Here is a 14,053-nt window from a genome sequence, read left to right as displayed (position 1 = left end):
CAGCACCACTGGAACGCAACCTAATCTCCAACATGGCCGCGCAACGGTGGTAGTCTGTCGTCCTACCAGTTAGCACCGAGCCGGCGAAAAGCCCATCAATTTGCTATTTGAATCCCTCCGAGGTCACTTTTGGGTGACTACAACCAAAGCGTTCGAGGGTCGCGTTGCTTAGTCGGTGGAAAAGATGAGTTATACCACGAAGGTAGTCCAGGTGACTAATGTGTCGCCTAGCACAACGTCGGAGCAGATGAGGACGCTTTTTGGCTTCCTGGGAACCATCGAAGAGCTCAAATTATTTCCTCCAGAGTGAGTCTACAAAAACACTTGGCGATCGCTTCATTTTGATTCTTCTGGTGTTTTTTTGCTTGTCCTGGCGTAGCCTCGCCGGAACGCGACACGAGGCCTGGCGCGGCCCGGCCCGCTAACGCCCCCGATTTAGCTTGGCTGGCTAACGCAGCTAAACGTTTTCCCCCAAAATCCCATTCATCCTTACAGCGTGTTAGCCCTTTGCATCCAAAAGTTTGCTCTGACAACTACTTTGCAACTAATGTTCCATGGTTGTGAAAGAAGCGTGGAAACAAGTGAAATGAAGCTTGGCCGAGGTCAAACAGAAGCGTGTGTTCATTGTTGTAGCCAATTGTTGAGTCTGATGAGCGCTTTGGGTAATCTCGAGTCCACGAGCGCACATCAAGAAATATTCAATGCACAATTGGAAATCTATGATTTCTTACGCTGCAATCAATCTTACCAGATAAAATCTCGCGCAAAAAATGATGGAATAATGCATGGCTGTGATGCCATACTAATTTTATTTTGCACGCTGGGAGCGCCCCCTCCTCCCCAAACAAAGTACATTAAAACCTCCGGGACCCGGAAAAAAATCTCTTCAGAAAATCCTTTTTCGGTCCGTATTACGCATCCTTGCGGGTCGCATCCGGGCTGCGTCCCATACATTTGTTATATGTGCATCTTCAGTGAATCACAGAGAACATCACAAGTTCTCAATGGCATTCCCGGAATAAACTTCCCAGAGAAGGTAGACCACCTGGGAAGAGCCCCCTTTCAGGCTGATATAGATGGCGGATGCTTAGATACGTTTATGGAACTACATAACAGCTGTATTTCATTGTCCAAGTTGCTTTAAAAGTTCATTGACTTTATTTTTTTTTTCTCTTTTACAGTGACTCTCCTATGCCAGTGACATCCCGTGTTTGTTTTGTGAAGTTCCAGGAGCCCGAGTCTGTTGGCGTGTCTCAACATCTAACCAACACTGTTTTTGTGGACCGAGCACTGATTGTGGTTCCGTTTGCTGAAGGTTTGTGCCCTCGCAAAAACCTGCGAATGACTCAGAAGTTTATGTTAATCACATAAGTGCGTTCAGATTACCTGCAACAGAGATTTTGGTGTACTGTACCAATGCAATTCTCTGACCCCACAAAATCCATGGTAGTGTTTTAAAAATTTAGGGGGTTAATAATTTGTAACTGTGGGTTCTGAAATGAATCATGTGCATTGAAGTTCTCCCCCCGTGCCGGCTATCCTCAGTTAAACTTCTCTCTGTCATTTGTGTGCGAGTGTGTGCGTGCGCGCGAATGTGTGTGTGGATTTGTAGTGAAGAAGTCAAAAGCAGCCCCCTGGTTGACGGCTCAAAGTGATCCTCTGCCTGCCGATAGGGGACTGTAAACATTTGCAAAAGGCCAGGATGCATTCCAGCCACACCCCCTCTCTTATTTTGTCCTCTTTTATCTCTCTCTCTCCATTTTTCTCTCTTGAAAGTAACGCCCGTTTCTCCTAGGCTATTGTGTAAAATGTGGATTTATCCAACATTTGGGCCAGGTAGAGTGGAGGGCGCACTCCTACTTGGTTGCATATATTATACATGCGCCGTTTATACATGCGTCATTGTTTCACTAATGGGAGGGTTCAAGCTTGGTATAATTTTGTGATTCTGTTTAATCCCTGCCATCGTGCATAACTGTCTGGACGAGTATTAGGGGCACAAAAATTTTAAAAGAGCTGTTTTAATGAGAACAAAATCAGTTATGAGTGGAAGTTTATATAAGCTTAAAATAATGGTGACATTTTAGAGAATAAGATAACTAGTATGAGTCAGTATGAAGAGAATAATGTAATCGTGAGAATAAAATAATCTGCAATTAAAAAAAAAATAACCCCTGGGTGTCAGTAGTCTAGTAAACTTTTCCAACAAATAAATTCCATTTGCAGGCATTCTGGAATGAACGCATGGTGCAGTTTTGAACCGCTACCTATTTTGACATTCTACAGTAATTTTCAGTTTAGTGTCTTTGTTTTATGCTTTTTTTTAGATGTGTCTAGATCACAGGTGTCAAAAGTCAAGACCCAGGGGCCAGACATCATTTTATCTGGCCCGCAAAATGCTCATTATGACTTTGGGTTTTTAGCTACAGTAAAATAGGAAATTTGCAAGTAGTCTTCCATTTTAAGGGGTTTTAATGACCAGCAAGTTTGTACATCATCTGAGAAAATGTTAAAAGCCAAAATAGATGGACAGCAGATTTTACAGTTATTTGTGTTATGAGCATCTTTAAATTGAATGGATTAGGTATAACATAACTACAGAAAAAAATGACAGCAGTTGTAAGATAAGTCAAAATATAAGGAAATGTTTTACTGATATTAATGGTGGAAAAAAAAAATATTTTTTGTAGAGTTATAAAAGAATACGGATGTAGTGAATGCTACAAGCACAAGCTGTAAAATGACAACAATGTAAGAGGTTATACCCCAAATAAGAGTGCAAATACTAGGAAATGTAGACACGCTTTTGAACCTGACAGAAAAAAAAATAAACACTTAGTTGTGGATTTGCGTGCGTCCAAATCACTCGGTAATCAGTAGCCAAAGTTCTTCCTGTCCAGTGTACAGCCGGTATGCGAAACCGCTTTAGCGAGAGTTGGAAGCACTCGCGTAAGCAAGCGCCTGCGTCTGAGGTGGCCGCCGACATGACTCGCCGGATGTTGCTACACTGTGTTAACATTTAACAGTGGTCTTCTTTTTGTTGTTGTGTTTTACAGTTGTTTTTCCCTGGCTCAGCCAGTCCCGCAGGCTGAAACGCTCCTGCAGAAAATGCCACCCGGCTTAATTTGTCTCCTGCAGCCATTTTCTCTCCCCCCCTCTCTCTCTATCTCTCTCCCTCCCGTGTGCTCTTTTTGTTTTCATGTTGTGTGTGTGTGTGTGTGTGTGTGTCCGTGAGACTTTTTGAGGAATCAGTGGGGGAGGGTTCCATTGGAATCAACAGCGTCATGCTTCTTCCAAATCCAGTTGAGAATCTACTCAGGCCATTTGGCAAGGGTTCCGAAAAAAGGAGTTCTCTTTTGGAGTCCTTTGTGGTGCCGGTGAATCTAATTTGACTGACCACAAATAGCGTCGGTTCGGCACGTTTTTCTCGCGAAGATTATTGTCTAACTAATCATGAGACGGAGAATGACACGCAGATTTGAAACAACTGCAAGCTCCAAATGTTGGCATTAAATCGCTGATTTTAATGCTAAAAATGGCATGAAGCAGCCTAGACCTACATGGTTTAGCATCAAATCTTGGAGCGCACGTTTTAGCATCTTGCGCTGACGAGTATTCCATCACTACTCCCTGGCATATGGTCTTTATCCTCAATTGTAGTCTCTATGTAAAGTAATATACACTACCTGTACTATGCTGCCCACGGGTGGCAATATCCACTGTATTGCAGCAAAAACTTTGACTCCTTACATTTATTTGCATTTTTTTGTCATGTATGCGTTTATAAAGTGCAATTTCAATGATATGTATTTGTTTTCTTAACTCCCAAACACTTTGTATATGTTTTTTGAGTCCACAAATTCAGTACCAGGTATCTATACATATTTTTCTGTGTGTGTGTTTGTGCATGTGGGCTCGAGGAGGGTCTAAAATAGGCTGGTACTGAATGAGTTTAAAAAAAAAAAAATACAGCCCGAATTATTTGAATCAATGTCTCACAGGTGCTGAATACGTGCAATGAAAAAAAAAACGGAAATATTGGAACCCTACAAGTGCTGAATATGTGGATTTAGAATCAAGGCTCTTAATGTCTCAAAAACAAAGTTGCAAAATCATACAATCACAACGGTAAACCCCATAAGAGAGAAATGTGCTTTGTGGCAAGCCAAGCTGGTATACAACGTATTTATGTACTTTGCACAAGTAGGAAAATATTGTCAGCTTGCTCTCGAGTTTCATTTCAAGAATTTAAAAATCGTAACTTGCCTTGAGCCACAATCCCCCCTCCCGTCCGATCATACGTTTATTAGTGGCGAATGAGGCCCATTCATTTGCCATGCGACAAAGGATGCTCACTTGCCCTCATACTTATCAGAAGACCATCTACGTTAAAAGGAAGATTGCAAAATATTTTTGTCTGACAAAGTTTTTTGAGTAGTTGTGTCAATACGATGACAGGTAAGCAAAAGCAACCGTTACCGCGAATTGTAGTATATTTCACTGTGATGTGTATTTTTTCCCCTCCCCTTTCATTTGTTTTGGAGACATTGTGTCAGACTTCTTGCCAACCGCCCTAAAATTGTCTCTGTTGTTTGTATCTCCGATTTTTTTCTCTGTGTGTGCTTTTTAGTAGCGAAGGCGCCGTGAGTGAGTCGCTTGTTTGAGTAAAGCGTCTAAATGAAAAGTCACACTGCCCATTGGAGAAGAGCTGGGCTTGCTCACGTTTGGTTCATGACTTAGCAAACACGTTCAGGTGATACATTCTTGGCAGTGTTTATTGGACTTAGTGTGATTGTATTGCCAGCATTAGCATTGTGTCACTGCAATCATTATGTTGACGCCTGCAAGCCAGTGGAAGGTAAAAGCTCTCAGTGTGAAGGCACGTGATTCTTGGACATGTTTGAGGCCGCCCGCTCGCTTCGCGCCCTGACGCCGCCCGCTCTTCTCCTCAGGGTCCATCCCGGACGAGGCCAAAGCGTTGTCCCTGCTGGCGCCGGCCAACGCCGTGGCGGGGATCCTGCCCGGAGGAGGACTTCTCCCCACGCCCAACCCCATCCCCAGTCCTGCTGTAAGCGCGCCTCGCGTGCGGCCCGTGGCTTGCGCGCCGGACTCTTTAACGTTTTCTCCGCTCAGATGGGAGCAAACCCCTTTGCCGGCCTCAACATGGATGCCATGGCTGCGTTTGGATTCCCGGGACCCAACATGAATCCCCAGGTGAGAGCGCCTTGTCGAAAATGTGTTAACTCTTTCAGTGCCAAGCGTTATCCGAAAAGGCAACCCCTAGCGCCGGCTGATTTCGGGCATTTTCACGCGTCTTTCAAGGCCGACATAATGTTGTGTTCTATGTAGGCATTGGTGGTACCATATGAAAGATCGGATTCCATTACCTGGAAAAAGAAAATACGATTCTATCTTAGTCGCGTTCTTTAATAGAGTTCATTTGAGTGACACCAAGCTGTTTTGGACAAAAGGAGAAAATGAGCTTTTTTGTGAAAAGATGGGTTTTCCACACAACAGTGACTTTGACACAAATATATGTATTTTTAGTAGCATCTTAAACATCTCAACAGTCCTTCCCTTTGACAAAACATGAATAAAATAGTGAAAATGTGTTTTGAATGGCAAAATAACAGTTTAGGTATACTACATTACAACAGTGTTCGATTGGCATAATGCTAAGGGGAGCGCTGGCCATGAGTGTCACCTATCCATTAATTAAAAAAAAAAAAAATCGTAGGTGATAAGAATTCTTGTCACTGTCACGCATTCGAAGTATTTTACAGGACGAAAATTCTCGTCCATGGCACTGAAAGAGTTAAATGAATTCCCCTACCAACAGTGTAAAATGTGCACCCTTTTTCCAGACATGTAACATCTTAGAGCCAACAAACCCCAAATTCACCCCCCCCCCAAAATGATTCCGACTACCCTACTGACATCGTGTTCAAGCGAGGCCGAAAGATCAAAGCGGACGGCTAATGTAATCTCTTAACGTTGTGAAAAAAATTCTGTGTTGGCAGGCGGCCGACCAACTGCTGAAGCTGATGGCGGATCCTCAGTAAGTGCGCATCCGCGTGTCCGTGTGCGGCCTTTTCCCGTGCAAAGTAACGCAACGGGACGCTGCGGCCTAGACTCAACCCGCTGGCCGCCGGCTTCAACCTGAGCGCCGGCCTCAAGGCCGACGCCGCCAACAAAGAAATGGAGGAAGCCATGAAGAGGGTGCGAGAGGCGCAGTCGCTTATTTCTGCCGCCATCGAGCCCGGAAGTGAGTCCGCCCTCGCCTCCAATCGTCTTGCTTGACACGGGTCGGACGTCTTCACGCATCCATGGTTCTTCTCTTCCGTTAGACGAAAGTCGGAAGAAGCGATCGCGGTCCAGGTCGAGGAGGAGGCGCTCCAGATCCAGGTCAAGACGCAGGTGCGTGTTTTGTTTGTTTGATTTTGTTTTTTTAATGATTAGAATAGGCTGAAAGAGTGGACACGTTGCAGGCGGAGCGGCAGCAGGTCCAGACGTCGCTCGGTCTCCAGAAGCCGGCGGCGCTCCAAAAGTCCTCGACGGAGGCGGAGCCGCTCCAGAGAAAGGGGCAGGCGCTCCAGGACCAGATCCAGGTAAGCGCATTTCGGACACATTGCCCCGATTTGTCGCATTGCCAGGACGCCTGCCTGCCTGCTTGCCTCCCACGTCCGTCCCTGTGGCAGAAACATGAAAAAAAGACAATAGGAAGCTGAAATTTCGCCCAGATGGTCCCGACCACTTAGTTATTGGGTGTTTGCCATCCCTTGGCTGAAATATTGCTACTAATACTGCACATGGGTTTGTCTATTAAATCAAGACAATGGAATGGGACATGCCAATATTTTAGTCCAGACTGCTCCATTTTATGTCAAATGGTTTTTAACTCTTGCAGTGTCAATGGGTATTGCAAAAGGAAATCTCTGAAGGTTCATTATATTTAGCATTGTCACTCACATTTCAAAGCCAACCGAATATTGCTACTATGTCCATGTAAATATGGGTGCTGCCTTTGAAAGATTGACTTCCATTCTTCAGTTACACTTTCATGTAGGCGACAGCTGTGTTGCAAGTGTGGAAACACTCCCATCCGGTGGTCATAGTTATCACTACAGTGCGCATTTGGCTTAGATTAGGTAAGCATTAGTCCAAAAAAAAAAAAAAAAAACGTATTTGACCAGAATTTTTTTCTTTATTATTATTACTATTTTAGGCGACGGGAATTCTCGTCTTGGCACCGAATGAGCAAAATGGCAGCTAATTATTAATTTATCAGGCCCTCCTGCGCACGTAGTGGATGGCGGGAAACTAAAGAGCAACACTTGTATTCTCAAATTTCAACTTTTCCCAGCAGAGATCGTAAGAAGGAAGAGGCGGCCAGGAGGAGGTCCAAGACGCCGCCCAAAAGTTACAGCACCACTCGGAGGTCGCGCAGCGCCAGTCGGTGAGCTCCCCGACTTTGGACTCCGCCTTTTGTGCCAAAGCGGCGCCAACCCCCGGCTTTGTCTTTGCTTCTTCCCTGCTTTTGAAGGAGACGCAGACGCAGTCGTAGCGCTAGCCGCTCCCCGAAAAAGTCCCCCAAGAGAAGGAGCTCCAGATCCCCGTCTCCTCGCAGGTTAGCCTCGCTTTGCTCTTTGTTTTTTTGTTGTTGTTTTTTTTGCTGGAGGCGTGGCTAACTGCTGACCTTTTGCGGGGAAAGGCACAAGAAGGAAAAGAAGCGCGACAAGGAGCGAGAACGTCGCAGCGACAAAGAGCGAGGGCGAGAGGACCGAGAGAGGTCCGCCAGCAAGAAGAAGAGAAGCAGGGACAAGGAGCGGGACCGGGACAGAGACAGAGACAGAGACAGGGACAAAGACAGGAAGTCTGACGTAGGAGAAAAGGGAGACACCAAGGTAAAAGCCAACAATGGACGCACAGGTCTTACTCTTAAGCCCTTACAAAATTGTGTGGCAAAATCCCGTTTTCGCCAGCAGATCACGAGGGATTACGACGAAGAGGAGCAGGGCTACGACAGCGAAAAGGAGCGTCAGGAGAGGAAGGCGTCCGATTACTCGGATTCGGACTACCCGCCTCAGTTTGCCGACGGCAACGGCGACTCGCGGCAGGCCAACGGCGACGAAGACGACGACGACGATGAAGACGACGACGAACGCGACAATGCCGACGCCCGCGGAGAAGACATGGACGTCAGCGACTAAGCGCGCCGTCCCGCCCCCCAGTCCGTCCCCATGTCAGTTGTCATTCGGGAGGAAAAAAAAAAAAAAGAACAATTTCCCCGTGGCAATTTCCTTCTCCAATCCTCTCACGAGCGCATTCATGCTTGTCTCATTTAAATCAAAAGTCCAAATTGGAAGTTGTGGCTTTTTGTCTCATTTTGTTAGTAAGTCCTCCCTTCTTCGTGTTAGTGTCTTCTTCTTTGGAAGTGTTTCTTTTACTGTCAAGGATTTATTTCTTTTATATCAATAAAAATACCTTTGGTAAAGCTGGTGTGTAGTACGTACGTACACCTTTGTTTTTTTTTTTGAAAGGGTTCGGTAAAACGACAGGCTCAAAACGAAAACACTTGATAGGAAAGTCTTAGGTGGAATTTAAGGACGTTGCGTATGGGAAATACAGCCCCTGCGTCTTGTTTTGGGCGAAATTCCGCTCACTGGAAGTACGTTTTTCGACAGTTTTCAATACTGTTTCAAGTAAGGTTTATAATCAAGATTAACGTTTCAAAAGGTGCTTTCAAAGTACGGTTTTATACTTAGCATTTCAAAGTAAAGTTTTACAAATTAAAACGACAATTTATAGTGATTTTTTTCCTTAGAAAAAATGCTTTGGCATACATGGAAGTTAAAAAAAAATAAATATATATGTGTTTTGATACAGGGACAACAGTAAAGTAGTAAAATTAAGGTTGATGGACCCATTAACCGTCAGCACTCGTATTGAGTTATTTGAGCTTTCTTGACGGTTATTGTAATGCAATATATTGAGGCTTTTTAGTTTTCGTATAGGCCTACTGTACTTCATTCCTAGTCTTAGTTTACGTTTTGTTTTTTTTTAGACAGTAAAAATGATAACTTGCGTCTTATTTGTGCTGAGTTGTGTTGACACGTGGGACCAAAAAAAAGTCGATTTCTGAAAGATTGCCGCGACAGATTCTTCTTCTCTACCACCCAAATTACAAAACTCATCCAGGGAATACGCCGTCTGCTGGGAACATGTAGTACTGCACCTACACGGATATTTACGCTGGCATCCTTTGACCACAGCTTTTGAATGTAAAGGCCTTAAACCTTCCACACTCAGAACAAACGACCTCTCCCTTTTTTTTTTGGTCCGTCTGAACACTTTCGTTATCCAGTGTGGGGCCATCTTACGTTGCCATTTGCTTGCAGCCAAAATGTCTGACAGGAAAAGTGACAAATAAATAAATGAATACATCTAGGGAGTCTGATTGTGAGACAAATGTCCTTTTAATAGGAAGCCGATCAGTCAGGCTGCATTCTAGTTCCGGAACAATCAATTTATGATAGGAAATCAATTAGAAACATCCGTAGTAGAAAATAAACCTCTCATGCGAATTCTGTGTTCACACTACATTCATATTTGTTACAGATGAGATGACGTATTCACAAGGCAGTCGGAAAACCAAAACACGCGGATGATTCGTCATAACGCAGCGAATCGTGTTTCTTTTGTCCTTTCTAAACAAATGGAGGAAGGGAAAAATATCAAAAAGGAGACACGTGCTGGCACATTAAATTCCCAACATGCATTTGTTATTTTTTTTTATTTTTTATTTTTCACAGGGCCGGTCATCATGTCTGCGTGCACGCATGCATGTGTGTCGTCGGATGTGGCCCTTTTGTGCTTGGCGTCAAGCCCCAGGCCCTCGCTCTCCTTTTCCGCAGATTTGACGCCATACTTTGAGCAAACACGACGTGTGAGTGTGCTCCTCATAAATTGGACAGTGAATATGGGACAGGAAAGCTCAGGGTTTCCCAAAGTAAGGCTCGGGTCCACCGTGATGGCTTTAGGGTGCCTCGTTGTCGGCCATGAGTGCACGCATGTAATGGAAAGAAAGCACTTTTTTCCCCCCCTTTAATTTTGATTTAACAGGGACTTCATATGCAGTTTAACACTCAATCATTTTACTCTTTTAATTGATCTTTAAGTACACGCACATATTCAAAGTCAGGTTTCAAATTGAAACCATACTTTGCAGCTTTACAAAGTCGGTTTTAAAAGTAGGGTTAAGATTTTTAGTAGGGATTGAAATTAGTTTTTTTCAAATAACGGTTGAATTTCGAGTAGGGTTTCATACTAAGGTTAGGTTACATGTAGGGATTTATACTAAGGTTAGGGTTTCAAATTAAGGTTTTAAATTGGTTAAGGGTTTCAAAGTAGGATTTTAAACTAGGGTTGAAGCCTCAAAAGTAGAGTTTTGCCTAGGTTCAGGGTTTAAAAGTAGGGTTTCAAAATAGTGTTTGACTTTCAGAGTAAGATTTCAAACAAGGGATTCAAAGTAGGGTTTTAATTGGTTAAGGTTTCAAAGTAGCGTTTCAAACTACAGTTAGGGTTTCAAAGAAAAGTTCAGGTTTTAATGCAGGATTTTAAAATGAGGTGAGGCTTTCAAAGTAGCATTTTAAAAAAGAAATAAGGTTTCAAATTACTGTTAGGGTTTCAATAATAAGGTTTTATTTAGGGTTGGTGTTTTGAAAGAAGAGTTTTGAACTAGATTCAGGATTTGAAAGTAGGGTTTCAAACTATTGGTTTGGCTTACAAATTAGGGTTTTTAATTTCAAAGTAGTTTTAAACAAAGGTTGGTGTTTCGAGGTAAAATGTGGGTTTCAAAGTAGGGTTTTAAACTAAGGCAAAGGGGTTTAAAGCAACATTTCAAACGAGGAATATTTTTTTCAAAGATGAGTTAGGGTTTCAAAATAGTTTTAAATTGGTGTTGTGGTTTCATTGTTGGGTTTTAAAGTAGGGATAGGGTTTTAAATGTGTAGCTATGTGTGTAACACGCTTAAGTGTATGGGAGAATCTGACATGTAAATAAACAAAAAAAAAAAAACCATCTGGAAACCCCAGTACAGACGATGGCAGAAAGATATGATTGCTTATGAGTATGGCGTCAAGACAAGACGTGAAGGCCAGCAGTTCTTGACATCATTCATCGGACCACACAGAGGTCGATGCGGACTACAAGCGGTGGATGTCAGGCCACTTTTTTTTTTTTTTTTTGCAGTGAACATAAACGAGATCATAAATGCTTGGCGGTGACTCGGATGGCTTCTATGCTTGGTGCAAAGTGCTTCCCTTCTCAAGGCAAAAAGTCATTTAAGGACGCAAGCGTGTTGTTCCGTCTTCAACATGTCCACATGGGGGGGTTAGTGAGAGGAAATGACGGGGATGGCGTCGTTGTCGCGCGGGTTGATTGACGGCGCATTCGTATTGCTCACAATGTGTTTTTTGCGCACACGCAAACTTGACGCCGGGCATGCTTGTGTGGAAGAGGGCGGGGCAGGGGGGCGGGGCAGGGGGGCGGGGTCTGGTAGCCCTTTTGGAAGCGCAGTAGTACTTCCCGCTGCGCGGTGTTATGTGCTCCACGTTGTGAATGACATCACACGACGGCCCGGAATCAAAGCAAAATCAAGCAGATGTTTTCTTATTGGGAGGTGGTGAGCGGTTGCCATGGCGACAGCAGGTGAATCACAGTGTTGGTAGGAGGGGTCAACATGCAGGACGAGTACGACGGCACGGGACGCACGAGAGGTGAGGGGCGGCCTTCTCTTCAAATTACAACAGGGGTGTCCAAACTTTGGCATGTGGGTTATTTACGCCAATCAAACATCAAACTTTGTTTTATATTGGGTCAAAAATGAGCGAGCCGACCGACATCTGGGGTTGTTTTGCACATAATCATCTCCCATGAAGGGTAGTTTTGGATAAAATGGCCCAAAACGTTGGGTCAAATCGACCCAAATATTTTCTTGACCCTTAATTGGGTTATATTTGACCCAAGATTTTTCTTTTAAAGGGTGGAATGTTAGTCTCACGCATCCTCAAACACTCCAAAAATGAATCATTTCATTCACAATGACCCAAATGATTGGGAAAAATCGACCCAAATATTGGGTCGATCCTTTCTTGACCCATAACTGGGTAATATTTGACCCAAGTGTTTTGTTTTTTTTTAAAGTGTGGAATGTCATCTTAACGCAGTCTTAGCTTGCTTTCCTAACCCCAAATGAATACCACCAAAAATTGGTTGTTTTGTGGGTCCATTTGACCCAACATTTGGGTAAAATGAATAACCCAAAAAATACCAAGTACTGTTATATGAAAATTTTAAAAGCTGTTTTTTTGTGGGTTATTCATTTGACCCAAGTAGTTAGGTCAAATTAATATCCCCATAAACTGATATTTTGTGGGTTATTCATCTGACCCAAATTTTATGTTTTTTTTTTTATTTGACCCAACTTTTTGGGTTAAATGAATAACCCATACAAAAACAAGTAAATGGGACTGTTTTGTAGGTTATTTGGCTCTTAGCTTAAATGAATACCCCTCCAAATTGACCCAAGTGGGGTCTTTGAGTTTTGACCCACGATTGGGTCATTTTTTGACCCATTGTTTCTAGAGCGGGATTTCTTTTTGAAAATCTGTGAGCCCTTCTTTGCATTTCTGCTAATTTACATAAGGCTGCCCCTAAACAAAGAGCCGCCACGTTCAAGCGATATTGGTGATCATCCTTGGGTTTATCTGTGGCCGACAATCGTTTGGACACCCGCGTCCAGGGGCAGGCGTGGAAAAACAACATACACGCGCACGACAGACGTAGCATAGCGTAGCGTAGTGCCGCTCTCCTGAATATACAGGGAGGCAAAAGTGCAAAAGTGACGTGTGTGTCTGGTCATGATTTCCCATCTAAGTGTCGGCTGTAGAAAAAAGTGAGACGTTAGTATCACGTGCGGCTAACCTGAAGCAAAGAGTCCCAAAGGAAAGGTGAAGTCGTACAAAGATTCGGGAAAACGTCAGCCGAGCTATTTACAGCGGCGTGTTTGCGTGTGCTTGTGTGCGGGGCGGCGGGGGGCGGGGCCCGCCGCCTCAGCTGCGGCCCTCCTCGGCCGAGCGCTGGTCCGACTTGAGCTTGACGAACTCTTTGGCCACGTCGTCGTTGTTGCGCTGCGACAGGATGCGCAGCACCGTCAGGCCCGTCTCGTCCATGTGCACGCGCCGACCCAGCGGCAGCCAGCAGGTGGCGCCGCCCTTGTCGGCCATGTCCTTCACCTGCAGCACGGCCATGCCCACCGTGCGGTCCTCGCGGGCGAAGCAGTAGTCCTTCACGCACACTTGCAGCTCATAGCTCTCGGGACCCACCTCCGTGCCCAGCGAGCTGGGAACAAAACGTGGTTAGCAACTCCGGATCCGGATGGAAAATTGTCACCGCAACCTGTCACAGTCCGTTAGTCGGAAAATAAATAAATAAATCATTATATGAATAATATATATATATTTCATTTTGACAGCCTTTTATATAGACAAAAAAGAATATTACTATTACTCGTAATATTTACTTTAAAAAGCGTCTTCGATATTTTTCAAATTCCTTTTAAGCTCTTCTGTCATCAGAAAAGCTAAACGTTGTGTAAACGTTTCCCACCATTCAGGAAGCTGAGTTGATGACTTCCTTGAACCCGCATGTTGATGCCACAAGATGGCGCCAAAGCAATACAGTTTTGTAGTTGCCATGGTATTTTGCAAAAAGAGAATCATGATGAATGAATGTGCACGGGAAGAATGTTCAATATTGGTGATTATGAATGTGGGCACATGAGATTTTAACAGGACTTCTACAGATAATAAAAATAAATTTAAATAAATTTTCTGGTGGAGGTGGCACCCCTTGCCAGTTAAACCAGCTATAGCTCGCAATCTCACCCGTTTTATCGTTTTGTATAAAACAACTATATTGGGGTGTGTAAACTTTTGTACTCAAGAATCATGAATGTTGGAGGACACTTTGGCAGGAAAAGTATATTTTCTT

General features: G+C 43.9%; 2 protein-coding genes across 5 annotated transcripts in view; one reads left to right on the top strand and one right to left on the bottom strand.

The window, feature by feature from the left end:
* Nucleotides 1-8,494, top strand: LOC148414563 (uncharacterized). 4 transcript variants are annotated; one of them, XM_088429448.1, is made up of 12 exons: nucleotides 1-306; nucleotides 1,182-1,315; nucleotides 4,953-5,068; nucleotides 5,134-5,214; nucleotides 6,021-6,058; nucleotides 6,132-6,265; nucleotides 6,348-6,417; nucleotides 6,489-6,608; nucleotides 7,367-7,456; nucleotides 7,544-7,627; nucleotides 7,712-7,904; nucleotides 7,983-8,494. In XM_088429448.1, exons 1-12 carry the CDS (start codon nucleotides 185-187, stop codon nucleotides 8,208-8,210), a joined length of 1,410 nt encoding a protein of 469 aa, XP_088285574.1. In that variant the 5' UTR covers nucleotides 1-184; the 3' UTR covers nucleotides 8,211-8,494. The 4 variants fall into 4 exon arrangements, with proteins under 4 accessions (XP_088285574.1, XP_088285572.1, XP_088285575.1 ...); XM_088429446.1 differs by having other exon boundaries at nucleotides 7,364-7,456; XM_088429449.1 differs by having other exon boundaries at nucleotides 2-306; nucleotides 7,986-8,494.
* Nucleotides 8,495-9,457: 963 nt separating this feature from the next.
* Nucleotides 9,458-14,053, bottom strand: part of LOC148414562 (protein unc-13 homolog A-like) — a 40,262-nt gene continuing 35,666 nt past the window's right edge. Inside the window, exon 42 of the mRNA XM_088428879.1 lies at nucleotides 9,458-13,402. Coding sequence (XP_088285005.1) covers nucleotides 13,114-13,402 — 289 coding nt within the window. The 3' untranslated portion in view covers nucleotides 9,458-13,113. The remainder of the gene's footprint in view (nucleotides 13,403-14,053) is intronic.

This window comes from Hippichthys cyanospilos, chromosome 12 (genome assembly GCF_059441005.1).
Source record: "Hippichthys cyanospilos isolate Australia breed blue-spotted pipefish chromosome 12, RoL_Hcya_1.0, whole genome shotgun sequence".
Classification (NCBI taxonomy): domain Eukaryota; kingdom Metazoa; phylum Chordata; class Actinopteri; order Syngnathiformes; family Syngnathidae; genus Hippichthys; species Hippichthys cyanospilos.
Note: the sequence above shows the minus strand (reverse complement) of the source record. Positions and strands in the feature narration are given on the sequence as shown.